Source organism: Peromyscus californicus, unplaced genomic scaffold (genome assembly GCF_007827085.1).
Source record: "Peromyscus californicus insignis strain IS unplaced genomic scaffold, ASM782708v3 Scaffold_23__1_contigs__length_62951481, whole genome shotgun sequence".
In the NCBI taxonomy this organism is placed as follows: Eukaryota; Metazoa; Chordata; class Mammalia; order Rodentia; family Cricetidae; genus Peromyscus; species Peromyscus californicus.
In genome coordinates, this window is record NW_026294534.1 from 51,156,107 (window position 1) to 51,178,692 (window position 22,586).

The following is a 22,586-nucleotide window of genomic DNA, read 5'->3' on the forward strand; positions in this document are numbered from 1 at the left end:
TTAAGCACTCAGAACATCTTATTTAGGAACACAGGAACCCAATATTGTCAATAATGATCTAAGCTTGCTCTTTAATCTTCAGACTATTTAGATCATTCATTTAAGGGGTGTGGTGGCCCATGCCTGTACTCCCGGCACTCTGGAGGCTGAGGGAGGAGGCTCACTGAGAGTTTGAGGCCAGCCTGGGCTATGCAGTGAGTGCTAGCCCAGCCTAGGTAACATAGCAGGTCTCTGTCTCAAAAAGAGGAGCGAGTGTATGTATGTATGTATATATGTATGTTTTTTGGTTTTTCGAGACAGGGTTTCTCTGTGTAGTTTTGTTGCTTGTCCTGGAGCTCAGTCTGTAGACCAGGCTGGCCTCGAACTCACAGAGATCCGCCTGGCTCTGCCTCCTGAGTGCTGGGATTAAAGGCGAGCGCCACCACCACCCCACATACATTTATTGAACCTCTACACAGTGTTCTTTCTTTGCTGTTTTCTTTGAGACAGGGTCTCACTTTGTAGACCAGGCTGGCCTTGAACTCTCAGTGATCCCTCTGCCTCAACCTTCTGAGTTCGGGAAGTACAGGCCTATGCCACCACGTCCGGCTAGTGTTTTTCGACAGGACATCCACCCTCATAATAATGTTGCCGTGCAAGGCTAATGTCTACGGTAACTTGTGGGGGGGCGGGGTGGGGGACGACCTCGTATTTCTCCAACAGGTTTTGGCTACAGTAAAAAACGTAGGTAAGCCAGGACACGTCCACACCCCAAAGGACATAATGTGGCTGCTAATTACGGTCTGGAAAGTCCACGGTTTTGGCAACTCTATTATCTCTTCGCAAATGACCTTTGGTCCCCTGAACCGTAGTGCCAACCGGCTATCCCAGCGTGGGAAGAGGCAGCCAGCAACAATGCTCCTGCAATGCTCACAGGCGCCGGCGGGGGGCCTCACAGCGAGGACTTCAAGTCCCAGCATGCAATGCAACACCGACGAGCCCGTGCGCGCCGCCGACGTCTAACTCCTCGCGCCCTGTTTGGTGGCCGGGGTCGGCTGTTCGAAGGGAGTGCTTACTCGTTTTTCCCTCCCCCCCACCGCAACTGTGCCTTTTATTAGGCGTTCTGACTCCCAGGGATCCTTCTGGCCGGTCCGGGGGGTCCAAGATGGACAAAGTCTGTGCGGTGTTTGGAGGCTCCCGGGGGATCGGCAGGGCGGTAGCTCAGCTCATGGCACAGAAGGGCTACCGTCTGGCGATCGTCGCCAGAAACCTGCAAGTGGCCCAAGCCACCGCCGGCGAGCTCGGCGGTAGGTACCGGAAGACGTGCCCCCGCCGCGCGGCCGCGGTGCCCGCCGTCGAGCCCGAGTCCACCGGCCCCCGGGTCCCTGGCCCTGCAGATCAGTCTGTGAACCAGATCGCTCGTGACCCACGACCAAGTCCTCAGTGGGGCTCTCACCCCACGGCCAGGACTGACATTGAGAGCCGCCCTGGCTCCGGCCTCTGGCTCAGACCGAAAGGAGTGAAGTCAGGAAGGTCAGGCTGCCCGGGTAGAAACGGCTAGCTTGTATTTTGCTGTGGGCTCTCCTTGCCCTATGCGAAGGCACACAACAGTATGTCAAAGAGAAACTCTTTTAAGTAGCAAACCAGTTGCTAGATACAGGGCTGCTTTCCCCAAGCTGATCAAACACTTTTAATAAGTTACTAGTTTGTTTTGCCAGATCCTTTAAATTGCATTCCAATTCCAGCCCCCCCACCCCCACCCCGATTGTTAATAACGGATTAGTCATTGAATTGCAAGTTTGAGTCTCGATGATTGTGAGAAGACAACACGGAAGGCAGTGTGGTTACTAGAATGGAGAAAAAAAAAATACATGTCACTGTCGGAAAAGCATTGGGTCTTAGAGATCTGAGGGTGTATCGGGTGTCTGCTATATTTATTTACTTATATGGAAGCAGTCTTGATATGTAACTCAGACTGGCTTTGAACTCGTGATTCTTGTGTCTCAATCGCCCCACTGCTGAGATTACCCTTCCTGTGCTGTGCCAGTGACATCTTTAGTACAAAGCACACTTTGAACCTGCGTGTGATGTCTGCCTCCAGCCTACTTTCTCTGACACTGGGCCTCACTGTGCAGCCTAGGCTCCCCTTGGATCCAGATCTGGCCTCTGCCTCCTCAGTGCTGGGAACACAGGGGAGCACCATGTGGGATCTGTACATCCTGGGTGTGAACACAAGGTGTGACTTCAGCCCCCAGTCAGCCCTGCTTTCAGTTGGCCAGACAACTGATACTCCAAGGTGCTCTGTGGTGCTAACACCTGTTCTGTGGCTCTCCAACGTACCATACCGTTGTTTCAACTTGGCTACACAGTGAGGTTAAGGGCATGTGAATGAACATGGTAGCTTGTTAAATGAGAATTACTTTCCTTTGAAGTATAATGGCTTGCGTGTGGTGATAGAGGCCAAACTCAGAGCTCTACGGAGCCACCTCCCCTGCCCATGTTGGCCACACAAGCTTACAGCCCCAATTTCCTGTCTCAATGCTGGGAATGCAGGCATGTGCTAGTTACCATGCCCAGATTTTATTGCAGGCTTTAAAATTGAATTTTTTTTCTTTTAACTTAGGTGGGTGGGTACGTCTGTGCCATGGTGAACATGTAGAAGTCATGGTGAACATGTAGAAGTCAGTCTGCTCTCTCCTTCCACCATGTGAATCCTATGGGTTTAATCCAGATCATCAGGCTTAGTGGAAAGTACCCTCACCCAATGAACCATCTTGCTGGCCCCGACTATTTTTATTTTTAAACGTTCTAAGCTTATTCCTTCCTAAGGATCTGAGGTCTCACCTACCCAGGATAGCTTTCAACTTGTGAATCCAGCAAGCTGTGGCATGGTGGATAGTGCCTGGTACCACTACGCCCAGCCAGAAAACGCCAAAGTTCAAGTTAGTTTTCTGTGATATCGTATTTCATGTGCCCACTGTAATCTCAGGCTGAGTTTTGAGGCTAGCCTCTGCAGCACAGTAAGAAGACCTTGTCTCAGAGCAAAAACAAACACAACAAGAAGGAAGAAACAAAACCCCGCTATTTCTTCTTCACTCCTGCCCACTTTGTCCCTTTCATTAGATGGTCCATGAGGACAGGAACCCATGACATGCGGTCATCTCTGGGCTCAACACCGGCTTGTCTTATAGTCTAATCATATAGCAAATACATTCAAAATTCAAGTTCAGATTTGTAGGCAATTCTGATTTCACTTTGTCTTGTAGGAAACCACTTGGCATTTAGCTGTGATGTCGCTAAAGAACAGGATGTTCAAAATACATTTGAAGAGATGGAGAAGCATTTAGGTCCAGTAAATTTCTTGGTAAATGCAGCTGGTATTAACAGGTTGGTCAAAGATGAAGGTAAATTTCTTATATCTTTTTAAAAGAGATTTTTCTTAATAGGTCCATGTCTTATTTTTCCATTGCTGTGACGAAGTACCATGACCGAGGCAATGTATAAAATAAAGTGTTGAACTGAGGAATGGTTTCAGAGTCCTGCAGTCATGTTGGTGGAGTAAAGTCACGGTAGCAGCAGCAGCCGCAAACTCATCGTGATCTCCTTATAGGAGGCAGAGATGGGGCACAGTGGGAACGGGCAGGTCTTGAAACCTCAAAGCCCACTCCCAGTGACATGCCTCCTCCAACAACGCCACACTCCCTAATCCTTCCCAAACTCGGTCCCAAAGTGGGGACCAAGCATTCAAATCTATGAGCCTATGGGGACCATTCTCATTCAAATCACCACAGTTAGTATGGGGTAATGTATTAGGCTATTTTTGAAAAGACATGCTTTGAAAATTGTCAATCCATACATTCTTTTATTAAAAAGATTGGTGCATGCATGTGTGTCTGCATGTTAGTATGTACACATGTGTGTCGGTTCCCACAGAGACTAAAAGAACCATGGAGCTGGAGATACAGGCCGCTGTGAGCTACTTGATATGGGTGCTGGGAACTAACCTCGGGTCCTCTGTAAGATAAGTATGTGTTCTCAATCACTGAGCTGTCTCTTTAGCCCTATTCTTCTATGTTGAGATTAATGTCCGGTTGGATCAGCCCTAACATACCATCACCAGCTCATGGCCCAGCATGCCAGAAGACCACTTAATCTTTTCTCATAGGAAACCAGTGTTCTGAGTTCCATTGGTCATCATCAGCTTACCCCTAATGTAGCATATAGAATGATAAATGTAATAATAATAGGGTAGGGGGCTGCCATTTTTTTAAAGCGGAGTGCTGTGGGATGTTCTGTATAGCAAATGTGTTGCTCTGGTTGGTCAATAAATAAAACACTGATTGGCCATTGGCTAGGCAGGAAGTATAGGCGGGACAAGGAGGAGAATAAAGCTGGGAAGTGGAAGGCTGAGTCAGAGACACTGCCAGCCGCCACGATGACAAACAGCATGTGAAGATGCCGGTAAGCTACGAGCCACGTGACAAGGTATAGATTAATAGAAATGGATTAATTTAAGCTGTAAGAACAGTTAGCAAGAAGCCTGCCACGGCCATACAGTTTGTAACCAATATAAGTCTCTGTGTTTACTTGGTTGGGTCTGAGTGGCTGTGGGACTGGCAGGTGAGAGAGATTTGTCCTGACTGTGGGCCAGGCAGGAAAACTCTACCTACAGTGGAGTTTAGGGAACAGTATTTAGATTCACCGTCTCATTAAACAAGGCAAATCTGGCAGTAGCTTAAGCCATTTGGTTGCTTGATCCTGTGTTTAGCCACTGGCAGCATTTGCCACTCCAGTACAGAGAGAATCCTGCCACCACGTGGTTTCTCTCTGGGTCATCAATAGCTACTTTAGTGGTTTTAAAGTCAAGTTCAAAGTGGGACGGCTTAGCTAGAAAGCATAGCTTATACTATATTTTAAATCAGAATTGTACATACGTTTTGACTTGATTTTTTAAAAGATTTGCTTTTGCCACTTTAAAATTTTGTGTGTTTATATGTGTGCGTGCGTTCATATGTGTGTGTGTGTGTGTGTGTGTGTGTGTGTGTGTGTGTGTGTGTGTGTGTATGTGTGTATGAGAATGTGCATATGAGTGCAGTTGCCTGTGGAGTCCTGAAGCTAAGGACTTGGAGCTGGAGTTCCAGGTGGTTGTGAACTTCCTGACATGGGTGCTGGGAACGGAACTCGGTTCTCCCGAAAGAACGGTTGGAACTCTTAACTCTGAGCCGATTCCCTAGCCCCACAACTGGGATTCTTTGATATACTTGTTGATGTTCCTGCTGCTTCTTTCCTGTAGAGATGCTCTTTTCGTAAGAACAAGAACCGAAGATATGGTGTCTCAGCTTCACACTAACCTCTTGGGCTCCATGCTGACCTGCAAAGCTGCCATGAGGACGATGCTTCAGCAGGGTGGCTCCATCGTTAATGTAGGTGAGTTCCCACCCTCGTGGGTTGACTGCGTTATCTTATGTTATATTATTTATATTGCATATAAACATCAGAGTACTTAGTCCACTGACTTACTTCATCAACAGTGAAATTGTGGATCCCTTTGTTATCTGTGGGGAAAGTATTTAACTGCTCAGTGAAGGAGACACAACTCACAGATGCACATCCCCACAGGAGTCAGTGGGCGTTAAATGACTGACTCACCAAGTATTAAAAAACGACAGTAGACGCCATGTGATAAGTGACGTCTAGATTCAGTGTTCCGAGACTGTATGGGATGGGAGGGGCCACAGCTGCGCACGTCTAGTAGACTTGCTGTATATGAATGCCGTACCAATTTTGTCAGCAGCTTCAATTTTCAAGAGAAATCAAGCATCTCGGTTTTTTTTCTTTTCTATTTTTGTCAAACCTATAATGACAGAGCCAAAGGGCCAGATAATGTACTGTGAGATTGTGTTTCCTAGAAATGACCAGGATGCTACACGTATGATACCCCAATAATATGGCTGCCTAAACAAGACATGGATGGTGATATATCAGTAGATGTCTTAGTTAGGAGTTTTATTGCTGTGAAGAGACACCATGAGCATGGCAACTCTTACAAGGAAAACATTTACTTGAGGTGGCGGCTTACAGTTTCAGAGGTTCAGTATATTATCATCATGGCAGGCAGACATGGTGTTGGAGAAGGTGCTGAGAATTCTTTTTTTTTTAAAGATTTATTTATTTATTATGTACACAGAAGAGGGTGCCAGATCTCATTACCATGTGGGTGCTGGGAATTGAACTCAGGACCTCTGAAAGAGCAGTCGGTGCTCTTAACCTCTAAGCCATCTCTCCCGCCCCAAGAATTCTTATATCTTTACTCACGGGCAACAGGAAGTGGTCTGTCTTATTGGGCGTGGCTTGAGCATATATGAGACCTCAAAGCCCACCTCCACAGTGACACACTTCCTCCAACAAGGCTACACCTACTCTTATAAGTCTGCACCTCCTAATGGTGCCACTCCCTTTGGGGGCCATTTTCTTTCAGACCACCACAGTAGAGGTTGCTAAGACAGAAGGGGGAAATCTCAAGGGGTCCTACCCCTAAACAAAGAACTACAGGAAACTAAGGTTTGCTGAGAACAGGAGAAATAGCCTTCCCCAGGGATGAGCCATCCAATTGGTCATCCAGTACCAAGTGGTCAGGCCTGATACCGTTACATTCAGGCAACACTAAAAAGACTCAGCAGGTTGTTTTTATGCATTTATATATATGTAACAATAATAACAAAGAGAAAAAGAGTCTTAATTTGAGATATTGTGAGGGGGCAAATGAGAGGGCTGGAAGAAGGAGGTAGAAAATGATGTCATATTTTATCTTTAAAAATTGCAAAGATATCCAATCTAATTTTTCAAATTTCAAAGAAAACTTGTAGACATGGAGGCTATGTAATAATTATTTACAGCAATTGCATGGATCACTGATCTGTCTAGTGTCAAGATTTAAGGAAGATTAAATAAACCTCAGCTTTTCAGAGTGGAGGGAAGCAGCCTTTAGTTTGTTGGAGCCACGAGGAAGAGGCAGGATCCGTGCCTGAAGAGTGGAGAGTGCAGAGTAACGTGGGATTTGATAGAATTTGAAAATTGTAGCAGACTGTCTGCTTTTTATTTTTAAGTGACAAGCAATACCTTGAACAGCTGCAGAAGAGTTAGGGTGCTTGTTAAAGCTCTGTCCTAGGAGGAATGGGGGACCTGTGGCCTTCGGGCCCAGCCGAAGTCTTCGGACTTCAGATTTGGGGTTCTTAAGACCTGACACACAGACCCGAGACTGTGCCTGGATATCACAGGGCATATTTGTTAAAATACCTACATTTTAGATAAGTTACAGAAACTTAAGTCCCCAAATCTTAGTATGTTGCTAAGACTGGTGTATTTATAATAAGTGGACATACTTATTCTATAGAAAAGTACCAACAGAAAAGGCTGAACTTGTAGATTGGTTGCTATTCAGAAGTCATGACTTTGACCAAATGAAAACGGAGTGTGGTCTGATTGCTAGTTACGAAGCTTCCCGTTGGATCATCTGCCATGCCTGGATCTTGGCTTTTGTCTTTCTTTCTCCCCCACACCCCTTTTCCTGCTCACCCTTCTTCACCTGATGGCTTATCCTTCTTCCTGTGCCGAACAGTTCTCTTCCTGTCTTAACTGAGGGCCCACATTTGGTGATGTGCCATGTGACAAGTCAGTTGGTGAAGGACAGATACATGACAGTTGTTCTGTAGCTTATTTTTACTCTTTTTCTGTTCTTCTTCATGGTTAGATACACATGTGCCTATCCTTGTTTGCCGATCTGTGCATTCATGTTACATAGGTTTGTAGCTTGGGCACAGTGGGAAATACCATATAGTGCAGAGGAAGTGGGCTATAACAGCTTGCTTTATGTAAGCACGCTCTGGGGTGCTCGCACCCCTGTGAACACACCTTACAGTGTATTTCTTGGGGCAAGTTACTGTCATAAAGCAATGGTTTACTGTCTAATAGAAGTAAACATTTTAACATTGGGCTTCTTGATTATAATAAAAAAGGAGAATATTCTCTTTTTCTAAAGTAATTTCAATTTTTTGTTTTGTGTGTGTGTGTGTGTGTGTGTGTGTGTGTGTGTGTTAGGTTCCTGTTCAATTTTTATATTGTAAGCACAGGCCAGTGGTGCAGAAAATTACTTCCCTACTTCTGTTTTGCGAACATGCATTTGGCATAAATTGATATTTGAATTATAAATTATTCTTACTTATTTATTAGACAAGGTCATTGAGTAATGTTTATTAGCAAGTACAAGATAAATATAAACAAAAGTAGCAACATTGCACTGTTAGGAAGTTTGTATGGTTGATTTTGATTGACTGTAGTTGAAATTTACTGGACTCATTCTTGCAGGTGAACGGGAATACTTGTTCATATCTACAAGAGAATCATAAAATGAATCAGCCTTCATTTTACATCTTCTGGCTCTATCTCACTTCTGCCTCTGCTTGTTACTTTGCTGCTGCTGTGATAAAACACCATGACCAAGAATACTTATAAAAGAGAGAGTCTATTTTGGCTTATGGTCCCTTACGGACACCGTGATGTCCATCATGGTGGGGAGGCAGGAGGCAGGCATGGTGGGAGAAGCAGGAAGCTGAGAGGTGACAGACAGCCTCTCAACCCCAAGCATGAAGTAGAGAGAGAACTGGGAGCAGGGTGAAGCGATCTACTCCTAAAGCCCCCCCCTTCCCCATGACACACTTCCAGCAAGGCCACACCTCCGAAAACTCCCCAAACAGCGACACCTGGGGGCCAGGTGTTCCGCTGTCAGAGCCTAGGGGACTTTTCTCATTCACACAATCACATTGTCAGTCCCAGCATTCCCCCCTGACCTCTTCCAATCTTTCACATACAGAACAAATCATGGAAGCCTCTTCCCTGTTCCTGGGGGTTTTACATCTTTTTCTCTCCGTTTCTGTTTGCCGTGTGTGTCTGGATCCGGTTGAACCCTTTAAATGCTACTCCTTAAAGGACAATACTTAGAGGTACTCATGTTAGCAAAGAGTGGAGGAAGGTGGGTTTCCCATTCTGGTTTGTTGACTGTACATTATGTGAATTTTCAAATAACAAGCCCATTGGTTCACACTTACTCTATTTCTTCTTTCCACGCAGGGAGTATCATTGGTTTCAAAGGCAACGTGGGCCAGTCGGCGTACAGCGCCAGCAAAGGAGGGCTCATTGGGTTTTCACGCTCACTCGCTAAGGAGGTCGCGCGGAAGAAAATCAGAGTCAATGTGGTTGCGCCAGGTCAGTGAAGACTTTGTACAATAACCATACTATGGTTTTGTGGCATAAAGAAAGGCCATTTATTTGCCCATTAATTGGTAAATTGCTAGTCATTAATTGACGTTTGGGTAGTGTCTCTCTAAAATCACTGTAGAAAGAAATAATGGACTAGTGACTAAAGAACTTTTCTTGGACCTCATGTTTTACATCAAAGTCTTTACTTTTAAATTTTGCCCAAGTTAGGGAATACATTATGGTCACAGAACCTTGGAGGTCATCTTGTGTTTCCAGCCGGGGTCTTCACCATGCTCTCTAGTGCTGGGATTGTAGGCTTGCTCTACCACACCTGGCTTATTCCAGCCACACCGACATTTTAGAAGATTGTGACCAAGGGTTCAATGTAATCTCCCTAAAGCTACCTGGCCATTTCATGGAAAGCTGAAAGAATAGTGTCCCCACGGTTTCCTTTAGAATCGTAATATTTATGTCGCTTACTCCTCTTCTGCTACCGTCTTTTCTCTAATGATCTGGGATTCTCTAGCTTCTTACCTGTTTACGTATTTATTTACTTATTATCCCCCTTTTTCCACTTGTATATTATTTTCCGTTTGCTAATAAAAAGATGCCATAATTCAGATCTGTGTCTCACTGCTAAGCCACACCTAGATACGGTCTTTATTTCCTGTAATTTTAAATACTTAAGAATTAATCACCTGTGTGAAGTTTGCTCTTTGGAGTGACTGGCTGTTTGTAGGAGAGTGCACTGCTGTGGACCTCTGCCATCTTTCCCTTTTAACTCCCTCCTGGCTCCAGCTGGGACCTGAGAGTTGACACTCACATGGAGCTGGCAGGTGTTTTTCAGGATGTTCTGTGAACCTTCATCCCAGCTCACTGTTTGGTTTCAGACTAGCTAAGTTGAGACATACCAAATCTATGAACACTAAGGAAGTTATTACAGCTCAGATGTCAGATTTTTGAAGGGAAAAGGCCTCCCAAACAAAAGCTTTCCTTGTAATTCCATGTCATTATGTTGGCCTGGCTCTCTGCTTCTCTATGCTCTGTGCAGGCTGTCACATTCGGTGTTGGCTGAGCAAGCCATCTGCATCTACAGGGTGGTTGATTTGTGGTGTGGAATGGCTTGCACTTGCCCTTTCTCTTTGGGGGGTTGCAGTGGTATGAATAATGAGGAGTTAATTCCATTTCTTGGTGATGTAAAAGCCGACTAGCTGAGAGGAAGGCCCTTCTTTCCAATTCACAGACTCATGCAGCGGATGTCCTGGGGTGTCTTCCTCTGTACTGGGTTCAGGGGTAATAAAAATGAATGAGATATTTCTGCTGCAAGATGCAGAATACAGTTGGGAAGACATAAACGAACAAATCACTGCGATGTCAAGTGCTGGAGGTAGAATGGTGATGGGTACCACACTAGGGAGATGCTGAAGGATGTCTGTTGTGGATTAGTTGTCAAGGCAATGGGATGAATGCTGGAAATCCAGCTTGTATACAGGGGAGGAGTTTTAAAGGTGTTATGCAAGTGCCATAGAGTCTTTTGTAAAGATCTTATTTTTCCAGTGCAATCATATTGGGGCTAAAAAAATCTGTTGCTAAAACATGGCCACTTAGTAGAGTGGCCTTTGTAATATTATAGTGTGTGTGTGTGTGTGTGTGTGTGTGTGTGTGTGTGTGTGTGTAAAATGTTTCATAGTACGGATTGAAATGACAAGATTAAATCAATTCTATAGGTTATTTATTGACTTGATTTTGATATTAAGATAAATCAGCTTCTTCACGAGATCCTTAAACAGAGCTAACAAACGTGCACTTACGATGTACTTACCCATGTACTCCCAGGTGGAAGCCAGTCAATCGCTTCTCCACTATATTTTTTGAGACAGGGTCTCTCACTGAACATGAAGCTTGTTGTTTAAGCTTAGCAAGACCCTGAGTCTGCCATGCTTGGCTTTGGTGTGGGTCCCGGGTGTCCAGACTGTGGGTCTTATGCTAGTACGTAAGCCGTTCTTCACTGAGCCATCTTCCCAGCCCTCAGGCCTCTAGTTTGTTCCTCTTTATGTCCCGTTTTCTTGATTAACTTCAGGTGGAGGTTCCAATTAGTAGGAAAACAGTTGAAAAGCAAATTGTACTGGGAACAAGGTAAATAATGAGTTAGACTGTCACTCTGTCCTAAATCCTTGACTGTTCTTTAAAGATCTTGTTCTTTAAAGTACTTGCTAAGCTTATAAAGTAAAGTTGTCATTATAGATGAATCTCAATAATTGGAAATCGATGAATGTGAGAAGTAATAGTTGATAGATTGACTATAGTCAATTACTAGTCAGAATGAATCAATGACATGTACCTTCTTCAGATATTATAAATACAAATTCTCACTGGACAAGAACTACATGCTTGCCTTTAGGAGTCAGAGTATCCCAGACTCTAAAGAGTTCATATTTTAAAAGTGGGCTTGGGGGTGTGGTCTAGTTGCCCAGCATGCCCTAGGCCCTGAGTGATCCCCAGACACCACTTCTCACCCCCATGCTGGGTGTGTGATTGTATATCCGGTAGTGAAGTGTAGTGTCTTTGTTCTAAGCTGCTCGATTGCATGTCCTTTCACTTACTGTTTCTTGGTCTAAGGGATGGTGGCTTTGTAGCCAGTTGGAAATCTCTAAGTGTCATTACAGGGAAGTAATGCAGCAGCATCCTCTGTTGGAGAGTGGCACCTACTGGTAGTTTATAGTTTTTATAGCCATTTAAGTCTTGGTAAATGCAGGGATAGCAAAAGTAGGCGAGCAGAGCAAACTTCCCAGAGCTTTACTAATAGGAATGATATGGGGAGTGTCTTTTGGGGGCCGAGGAAAGAAGACGAACTGGAAAGGAAACAGCATAATGATAGGTGTGTGGGATGTTTGGGGACCACTAATGTCTCCTCTCAGCTCGGTGATAGATGGGGTGGGGTACCTAAGAGATAACTGATATGTAGTGCTTTGGGCTGTGAATGTGTTTCTAAGGGAGACATGGTTCATGAGCATTGGCATACGATAACATTGACATTTGGTACAGCCCAAATGATTTGTCTTAGGAGATTAGCTTAACATTTCTTATTTAATTTCCAGTGAACTGGAGCAGACAGATGAGGTCTGAAAGGCTGCAGAGAGGACAGGTCAGAGTAACTACTGTGCGTGGTACTCTAATGGTGGATAACATGACAACAGCATTTGTTGAAGCCTATCTATACACTACAGGGTGACCCCTCAAGGATTCCGAGGACTTTACCTAGTAACATGTCTGTACTGTTCATTAGCTGTAGCACATAACCACACTAAGGTGAGATATTGACCATGGCGGAAATGGAGGGAGGAAGGGGTGAGGGCAGTGAGATCAGCACAGGAGCTTTTGTTCCATAGTTCTGTACACCTAAAGTGTGGTCAAATAAAGTCTACTGATTAAAAAGACCCCACGGATGAAAGAGAAGGATCTGTAGGGATGTATGTTCATTTTCTCATTAGACATGATCCAAGAGGAAAAACTGGTGTGTCGGGGCAAATTCTCCCCTTCCTTAAAAAACCCAAACAGAACATTTGTGGTTCATGCCACGTGTGCACGTGCCGTGGCACACTCGAGGAGGCCAGGGGACATCACAGCTCTGCCCTTTCCATCACTGGGTCTGGGGATTGAACTCGGGTCGTCAGGTTCTTGCGGCAAGTGCCTTTATCCACTGAACCGTCTAGCCGGCCCCTTCCCTTCCCTTGCACCCACTTCAGTGTTAGGTTGTACAGTTTAGTGATGGCCAGCAGCTCTCTGTGAGATAGCCACTGCTAGTGTGCGTCCACAGCTCTGCAGAGGGGCTGCGGAGGGTCCCTCTGACAACTGATGTCCTTGTTTTCCGAGTTGGAGCTGTGGAGGAGACTCCTTTTGGGTAGTAGACACACCTATTTGTGTGTAAGAAGTTATGTAAGAAACGAGGGCTCTTTTTTTCTCAGTTTCCTAACCTTCCAGTCATGAAGACTTCTTATTCAAAAGCCAGCCATGCACGGCCAGAAGGAATCCTCAGGGACTCGCCATCTTGGGTCTGTTTTTCTTTTTGTGATACATGGACTGTGTCGGTTAGTGCTCAGCCTCCTTCGCTCACAGCTTTCCAGTATCGCAGAGCAGGGAACAGAATCCTGATTCACGAACCCAAATCCAGTGGTCTCCTCACCACAGCAAACACCACCGGAGCCAGCGGGAAGTCGGCCTGAAAGTCTCTAGCCTGTACTGACAAGAGTGTTCATGGCTACTGTGGTTTCCTATGGCTTGTTTTTATTTGTTTTTTAGATTAAAATACATCCTTTTCTGCTGAGTTTATGGAGTTAATATGAAACACTTTATGCCAATTTTGTTAGAATTTTTTTAGAAGGTGTATTTATTATTTTAAGTACAAGTGCTCTATCTGCATGTACGCTTTTATTCCAGAAGAGGGCATCAGATCCCACTAGAGATGGTTGTGCACCACCGTGTGGTTGCTGGGAATTGAACTCAGGACCTCTAGAAGAGCAGCCAGTGCTCTTAACCGCTGGGCCGTCTTTCCAGCCCAATTTTGTTAGAATTTTAAAGAGTAGAAGACAGTTGTATCATGAATTCTTTGAGAAGATAACGGATTTTTCTCTTTTCATTTAAAAATTTGAGATTATATGTGAATACTGTATATCATTTCCACCCTTCCTTCTCCCCCTGCTACCCCTTCTGTTTCTCCCAACTCCCTCTCATATTCATGACCTCCTCTTCAGTTATTATTGGTACATAGATACATGTGTTATGCATGTGTAACAGTCTGCTCCTTCCTCTTAGTGTGGCTTGGATGTGTATGGATTTAGGGCTGACTCCTTGGGATTAGATAGCCTATTGGGGACTCAGCCTTGGAGGAGACTGTTTCTCCTTTTCTCAGCAGCCATGCATTGGCTGCAGCTCTTATCTCGGGGTCAGGCCTTGTGGGGTCCCTCCCTTCCATGCTGCTGTGTCGACTGGAATTGTCACTGGGCAGGTCTTGTTTAGGTGACCGCATTGTTGAGACTTCATGAGGTCAGCTTCCCTGTCACATGCAGAAAAAACATTTCATAGCACACATCCTGCTCTGCCGGCTTAAGACCTTCCCACCCCTTTCTGCAATGTCCCCCGAGCCTTAGGTTAGGGATTGTAACACAAAGTTGTCAGCACTCACATTAGTCATTTTATTGCACTCAACTTTTATAGTCTGAGGTGATTATAGGCTTCATTTTCTCTGGGGCATCCTTGAAAAGAAGTGGGCTAGCACACGGCATTGGGATCTCATCAGTTTCACGGGTTCTTAAGAGAATTGGATTCTGCTGGATTCTGGCTCCTCACAGAAGAACTAAGCTTCGTCTTTGGGCCAGGTGTGGTGGCACACTCCTTTAGTTCCAGCGTGCGGGAGGCAGAGGCAGGTGGGTCTCTGAGTTTGAGATAAGCCTTGATGACATAGGGAGTCCCGGACAGCGAGGGCTACGCGGTAAGATCCTGTCTCAAAACAGCAGGTCTGCTCAGGAGTTGAAGGTCCACAGAGGCTGTCTGTCTTCATCCTTTTCTTCTCACCCCCTGTGTTTAAGATGAAAGGAAATGTTGCTGACTTTTCAAATAAACGCGCTGAGGTTTTATTGTGTTTCACAGTATATTCTCACAGGCAAACTCAAGTAGTACACCATTAGTTTTGTTATTTCTGGCCCTCAGTATAGACCATCTGTAACTCATAATGTTCATATTTTTTCAATAATTTTATCTGAGTGCAAAGATTAAGTATATCTGTGTGGACAGCCTAAAAAGCAAAGTACAAAGAGAATCGTCATCTGGTGTATAATTCTGGTAACTGCTGCCACTCTGGTGTCCAGTGATAATTGGATGATAGTGTTAGCATTTTGACATGTGTATTTCACCTTGTTTTCAGTAGTGATGTAATGGATTCACACATAACCTTCTAAGATTACAGATGTGAAATCTCCATTTCTGTCATTAATACCAACATTATTTTATGCTGCCATGTATCAGGTCTTAACCCGTTCCTTGTTGAAAGATCTTTCGATTTATTTCCAGATGTCTTGAGTAACTTCTCACTGTCTCAGATTTTATGGTAGGAAAAAAAAATCTACAACTATTTCTCACAGGACTTTAAAGAAAAGATTTAAGTTTTCATAAGTGAAAACCCAAAGTAAACTTAATTATATAGTATTAGACAATAAACTAGCAGATGAATCCAGTATTTAGCTCACACTGATCAACACATCATTTGTAAATCATAATATAATTTAACTTATAAATGATTGTGTTTAACATAAGCCAATTTGAAAACTTTTTATGGTGAGTGTAGGTGAACTTTGACTTCCTATGGCTTGTCTGGCATTGAGTACTCTTTTGTCACCTTGAACTATGAACTTTCCCAGACCTGCTGCTCTCTAGGTTACTGTTTGCATTTTTTTTTTTGTTTTTTTTTTTTTGTTTTTTGAGACAGGGTTTCTCTGTGTAGCTTTGCACCTTTTCCTGGAACTCACTTGGTAGCCCAGGCTGGCCTCGAACTCACAGAGATCCGTCTGGCTCTGCCTCCCGAGTGCTGGGATTAAAGGCGTGCGCCACCACTGCCTGGCTACTGTTTGCATTTTAAAAAACAAAACAAAACAAAACCTAGTGACAGAAGCTGGGCATGGTGGCATACGCCTTCAGTCCTAGCACTCAAAAGGTAGAGGCCGGTGGATTTATGTGAGTTTTAAGCTGGCCTGGTCTACCTGGTGAGACCATGTCTCAAACAATTTTTTTTAGTATTAATTGGTAGACAAGATATTATGTGGTGACATTTTACTAGTGATCTATATATATTTGTCTCTATAATCTTGTAGGAATTTCTTAAATCAGTGGTTCTCAACCTTTCTAATGCTGTGACCCTTTAATACAGTTCCTCATGTTGTGGTGACCCCTCACCATGAAATTATTTCATTGCTACTTCATAATTGTAATTTTGCTACTGTTATGAATTGTAATGTAAATATCTGATATATGGGATATTTGATATGTGACCCCTGTGATAAGGTCATTGAACCCCCAAAGGGTCAAGACCCAAAGGTTTAGAACTACTGTCTTAAACCTATAGATGATCCTGGTATATGTGTGCATACATATTATCATTGTGAATTATTGAATATATATTGAATTTCACTCTGAAGAACTTGCTCTTTGTATACTCTATAGCATGTATACCAATATTGAGTTAAAAATTTCATCTTTTGTGTATATTTTTTATCAGAATTAGATATGACCATAAGAGTTTTTCTTATGTGGACTTTGGAATCCTGGGCTATCCTCTCATCAATTATCTTGGTTTAGTAAGTGGAATGGATTAATTCTTACTAGGATTGCAAAATCAGTTCATGGGACCATCTTTGTGATGCCTTCTCTCAACGCTATTTCTCACTTTCTCCCCCATCTGTGTGAAAATCACTTCTCTAGTGTTTTATTTATAGTGTTATAGGAGGATTCACCAGACTTTATTACATTACAACTGGGTATGCAGCAATTGCCTCCTTTCTCGTAGATTATAGCCATCCAAAGAATGCACTGTTTAATTTATGTTTGTATCTGCCTACTACATTCCTCAACGTTACCTTTATGTTTGCCAAGAGCTGAGTCATGGACTTGGGAGTCAGGCATTTTTGTGTTCAATAAAGAGTCACTGAGTTAAAGTTAATAAAATTGTACACTTAATTAATTGCTAACAATATTTGGTATTTCCTAACAGTGTTTATTAATAATGTCCCATTCTCAGAAGCAAACTCTCCTTATAAAAGATGAACAGCCGTCTTTAGTGTCTATACTTTAACTGACTGAACATTTTTCTCTCAGGATTCATTCACACGGACATGACAAAGCACTTGAAAGAAGACTATTTAAAGAAAAACATCCCTCTTGGGCGCTTTGGAGATGCTCTTGAAGTGGCGCATGCGGTTGTCTTTCTTTTGGAGTCGCCGTACATCACAGGACATGTTCTGGTTGTGGATGGAGGACTGCAGCTCACTGTCTGATTAGAGATGATTCCATGCTGATGGCTGGTGACTGGGGTCACGTGCACAATATTAATTAGGCTATCATAGCTCTATGGTTTGTTACTAAAAATGGTTCTATCTTTGTATGAACATGTTTCAAAACAACAATGTGTGACTGGTTGTAATCTAAAAGGTATGAATCCTTTATCTTTCGAGGCCATAGCAATTTTAGCACATAGACACTTTGTAAAAGATATGCACCAGTATTTGTATTTTTGCCTTGGAAATAGAAAATTCTGTTGTCTGATTGTGATATAGTTTAAATGTATCAAGCTGGATTTTTAAGACACAGACTGTGCTGTTGCTAAAATAAGAGTATTTACAGAAGATTGAGATCAATTTTTTTTTTTGTCAGTTACTTTTTGTTGCTGTGGTAAAACAGCATAACCAAAACTTAGAGGGGGAAAGGGTCTCTTGATGCTTTTGGTTCCAGAGGGATGGAATCCATCATGGCAGGGCAGTTACGGAAAGCATGGTGTTAGAAACCGGAAACTAGCTGCTCACATTTCATCCATACACAGGAAGCACAGAGAGGGAACAGGAAGTGGAGCCAGGCTGTAAAACCTCAAAGCCCACCCCCAGTGACATACTTCCTCTAGCAAGGCTTCACCTCCTAAAGGTTCCATAACCTTTCCAAGCAGTGCCACCACCTAGGGACCAAGTGTTCAGACATGAATCCATAAGGACATTTCTCATTCAAATCAGCAGCACAGTACTTTAGCAGCCTTGCTAAGGCTCACCTTTATGTTCTGGTTTGTGTTTTGAGGCAGGATTTCACAGTGTGGGCCAGGCTGACCACAGTGTGAGCCTTTCTATCCTCTTGACAGTAATCTTCCTAGGGCTGGGATTCCTGGTGTGTTCCACCATACCTCGTGTGTAATAGTGCATATGTGTGTGCATAGGCAATCATTTGTTTAATACAGGTTAGAAAAAATGTCAGTTAAAGATATGCATTTAGAGAGGATTTTCCTTCACCATCCATCCTGTCTCACACTACCCCTCCTCCTGTTCCTTCTCTACCCGACTTCCCTCTTCTTCATCTTCTTTCTGAGCCAGGATCTCGTTCTGTAGCCCTGGATGGCCTGAACTTACTATATATCCCATGCTTGCCTTGGACTTACAGCTGTCCTTCTGCCTTAATGTCCCAAATGCTGAGATTATAAGTGTGAGCCATCATAACTGCCTTAGACTTGACTGTGTGTGTGTGGTGTATATGTACATGTATGCATGTGTGAGGGTTGTGTGTGTGTGTGTGTGTGTGTGTGTGTGTGTGTGTGTGTAGTGTATGTATGTATGTAGTATATGTATGTGTGTATGTGGTATGTGTATGTGGTATGTGTGTGTGGTATATTTATGTGTATATGTAGTGTGTATATATATGTCCGTGTGTATGTGTGGTGTGTGTATGTGTGTGTGTATGTGTGTGTGTGTGTGTGTGCGTGTGCGTGTGCGTGTGCGTGTGTGTGTGTGTGTGTGTGTGTGTGTGTGTGGTGTGATGTGACCAGAAGAGGACATTGGTGTCTTCCCTCCTTGTTGACTTGAGGTGGGCTGTCTGTGAACTAGAGACTCCCCATTTTGGCTATGGTGACTAGCCAGTGAGCCCTTGAAGTCTCACTGTCTTTGCCCCTCAGTACTGGGGTTGTAAGCTCGGCTTTCTCCAGGAGTGTTAGGGTTACACAGCAAGTGCTCCTATCTCTTCAGGCGTCTCTACAGCCAAGACCTGGTTTCTTAGAGTGATGCTGCTTTTCACAGAGCAACTCAGCAAAATAACGTGCTACTGTAAGTGTGGTGCAGTGGACTCTCTATGGAGCAGTTACTGAGGATGGTAAGGATGAGTCCTTAAGGTACCTACTACAGTTATGAGCCACACAGATCTTGAACTTACGGAGTTTTTCTCTCAGGACAACCTCAGTATAGCTAGCAACTTAAAATACTATGAAGAATTGGGTGTGGTGGTGTAATCCCAGCACTTATGAGGTTGAGGCAGGATGACCAAGAACTCAAGGTCAGCCTGGTCTACATAGTTCTGGTCAGTTTGGTTTGGTCTTGTCTCAAACCAAAGTGCAAAATTATAGTCAGGTGTTATTGCATTTGCTTTTAATCCTAGCACACACACACACACACACATGCGTGCGCGCACACACACGTGCATATACACATACACACATAAATATAATTAAGAATATTTTACATTAGTGGATATAAAAATGATTCAGCTCCAAATCTTAGAATGGTAATGAATAATTACACTTAAATAATCATAAAAGTGTACAGTAAGAATGTATTATTGTTTTCACTAGAGATAAGGCATGGACTTTTTTTCAGTGGTGCTGGGATCAATCCCAGGGCCTGCCAGGTGCCAAGCAAGAGTTTTACCATTGACCTTCCTCCTCAGCCTGGAAAGCATTGGTCTTAGAAGAGATGAAGATGTATAACTGAATACAATATAGATAGCATTCTTATTGCCTGAACTCTTATGGGGAATAATAAACTATTTCTATATACTAGATTCATGTTGTTTTTTATTTACCATCATCCAAATGTTTTTAATATTTTATTTTATAAAGTAATGTTTTTATCAAGGTGCTTATAACCTCAGATACTTGGGCAGCTGAGGCAAGAACATAGCAAGTTCAAGGACAGCCTGGGAAAGTCAGCATGACTCTGTTTCAAAATAATAATAAATTTAAGGAGGTCTGGGGATGTGATAGAGTTCTTGCCCAGCAGAAGCAAGGCCCCAGGTTCGATCCTTAGTACTTCAGACTAGAACAGAACACAATCCAGGGATCCAGGAGTCATCTAACTGCTGTTTTCAAGTGGAACAGAACATTAAGTGGAGATTTAAATATATATGGAAAATCAAGTCAAAAATGTGAATAAGATGTACTAATAAATTCAGGAAAATAGTGTCATAAATCAAAAGCTGTATACTAAATATGGAGTCCTTTATCTCTGACATACTTTCTTTACTTAGTTTATTAGCATTCTGTTTTTCTCAGTGCTGAGGATTGTACATCAGGCTTTGGATCTGCCTACTAAGTCGGTAGGCTACCCAGAGGTTACATCTGAAGCCTTTGATTCAGCATGAGAACATATGGGAGAGCAGTTCGTACCCCTGAATGAATGGCCTGCTAAATGCAAGGTGTGGCAGTTGGAGAACTTTTAGGTTGTAGCGTTTTTAGGCATGTTAGGAAATGCTGTAGGCAGGATGTTTCACAGGTGGTGAGTCTGGGTAGGGGAGTTTGAGCATAGAGAGTGGGTAGCTTCCTTATGGTCCGACCCATTCATCTTTGGCCATCTACACTTGCCCAGGCCTCAGTTCCCTTTCCTGGACACACCATGTTCTGAAGTCATCAGTGAAACTGGTTTGTTGTGTAAACAAGAGGAAAAGGAATGAGAAAGAAGCTGGATATAGATATGGTGGCACTCACCTGTAATCCTCACACTTAGGGTGGGGGGTATAGAAGAGCAAGGTTGATTTTAGTTACATAGCAAGCATGAGACTAGCCTGGGCTATATGAACAAGAGCCAAAAAACCCCCCAAAAAACAATGAAATGTAAACAGAGGCAGAGTTTCTCTGTCTCGACTGCCTGGTCCCAGATAAACACACAGAAGCTTTTATTAATTATAAATGCCTGGCTGATGGCTCAGGTTTATTACTAACTTGCATTTAAATCAAGCCATTTCTATTAATCTATTTATTACCACACGGTTGGTGGCTTACCTGCTCTCTGGCATCTTGTTTGTGGGCAGCTGACTCGCCTCTCCTGATTCCGCCCCTCTTCCTCTGAGTCCTCAGTGTGATTGTTCTGCCTAGCCCTATCTTGCCTTGCCATAGGCCAAAACTTATCAACCAATGAGAGCAATACATATTCACAGAGTACAGAAGGACCATCGCACAGCATTCTCCCTTTCTATCTAATCAAAAAGCATGGTTTTAACTTTAACATAGTAAAATTACATACAACAAAACAGTTATCAAGTAAGAATTATAGTTCTGCTATCCAGTCTATTTGTATTTGACAAAATCAGAGAAAGCATTCAATTATCTATCCTATCTTGGTGAGTCTAAAGTTTTATATCTAATTTATCCTTTATCATAACTAAGGAAACTATATAATTATAACTACTTAGTCTTCAACTCCATCAAAGACCTGAGAAGGAAATAGTAATACCTGAGTAAGCAGGAAGTGTAAGCAAGTGACTTCCAAAAAATGTAAGAAATGACGGAAACAGCTGACTGCCTAGACAGTCACCTAAGGTGTAACATTGGGACACCCAATTTTGGCCTTCAGGCCTAGCATAGCTGACAGACTTTCCTGTGAAACAGAATTTTGAAGGACTGTCCTACCTTGTTTTGGCTGTCGCCTTTCTTTGTGTCCTGCTTGTCCAGATTGGACAGCACATTTACTGTCAGCACTTGAGGCAAGGGCAGTTTCTTTGCCCACATGGCTAACTTTTGCCATATAGAAAGCAAACAAACTCAATATGGAGTTTCTTCAATGCCCGTCATCTTTTTTGGAGTATATTGGTGCTGCCAGGAGCAGACGTGTCCCAATGTCATGAAAAGTCTAAGTTATTAAAACATTTTAAATGCCATATTCTGTAGGAATTTGAAGTGTTTGAAGATTATATATCTGAAATATGTCTTTGTATACCTAGAAAACTAACATCACTATAAGTTTGACTATTATAGATGACTAACTATTAATGTGTATTTCTTAATTTCTTAATGGAAATACACATATAACAAAATTAACTTTAAATTTGTATTAATAAACCAAAATCCATACCAATGTAAAATAGTGTGAGGTTAACAGTTGTTTTTTGGATTAAAGTAGATTCAGTAATCTACCCTTTTATCCTATCATTTCTGTATCATATCTGCCTTTCTTCTGTTTAGAAAGAGCTTGAATATGACCAATAACAATTTGTAACCGACCTTAAATGAAAACAAACATTTATAACCAATATTTTGGGAATGTGGGCGTAGTTTTCTAAACTACTTCACACTGACTGGGCGCGCTGGTAATCTTTGGGGGACTGTGAGAAAAACAGGATAATTGTTAAGTCTGGAGAAGTCTGTGAGACTGGATCATCTCAGTCGTGAAGCTGTTTTTGATGTTGGATTACCTGGGCCATTTTTATTGGTGTCTGGTCCCCTTGTTCTGAAAATATACAAACTTTTAAAGGTGACACACACAGCTGTATTAATACAAATAAAAACTGTGTATTGTGCATAAGTCAGTCATAGATAATTGTTTATTTTATGTTTGAGCAGGTAAAAT

The 22,586-nt window shown here is 43.0% G+C and overlaps 1 protein-coding gene across 1 annotated transcript; it reads left to right on the plus strand.

The window, feature by feature from the left end:
- The first annotated feature begins 997 nt into the window (after positions 1-997).
- Positions 998-20,836, plus strand: Cbr4 (carbonyl reductase 4). Its single transcript, XM_052752345.1, has 5 exons — positions 998-1,286; positions 3,246-3,366; positions 5,273-5,406; positions 9,106-9,240; positions 17,098-20,836. Exons 1-5 carry the CDS (start codon positions 1,145-1,147, stop codon positions 17,274-17,276), a joined length of 711 nt encoding a protein of 236 aa, XP_052608305.1. The 5' UTR covers positions 998-1,144; the 3' UTR covers positions 17,277-20,836.
- Positions 20,837-22,586: the final 1,750 nt, after the last annotated feature.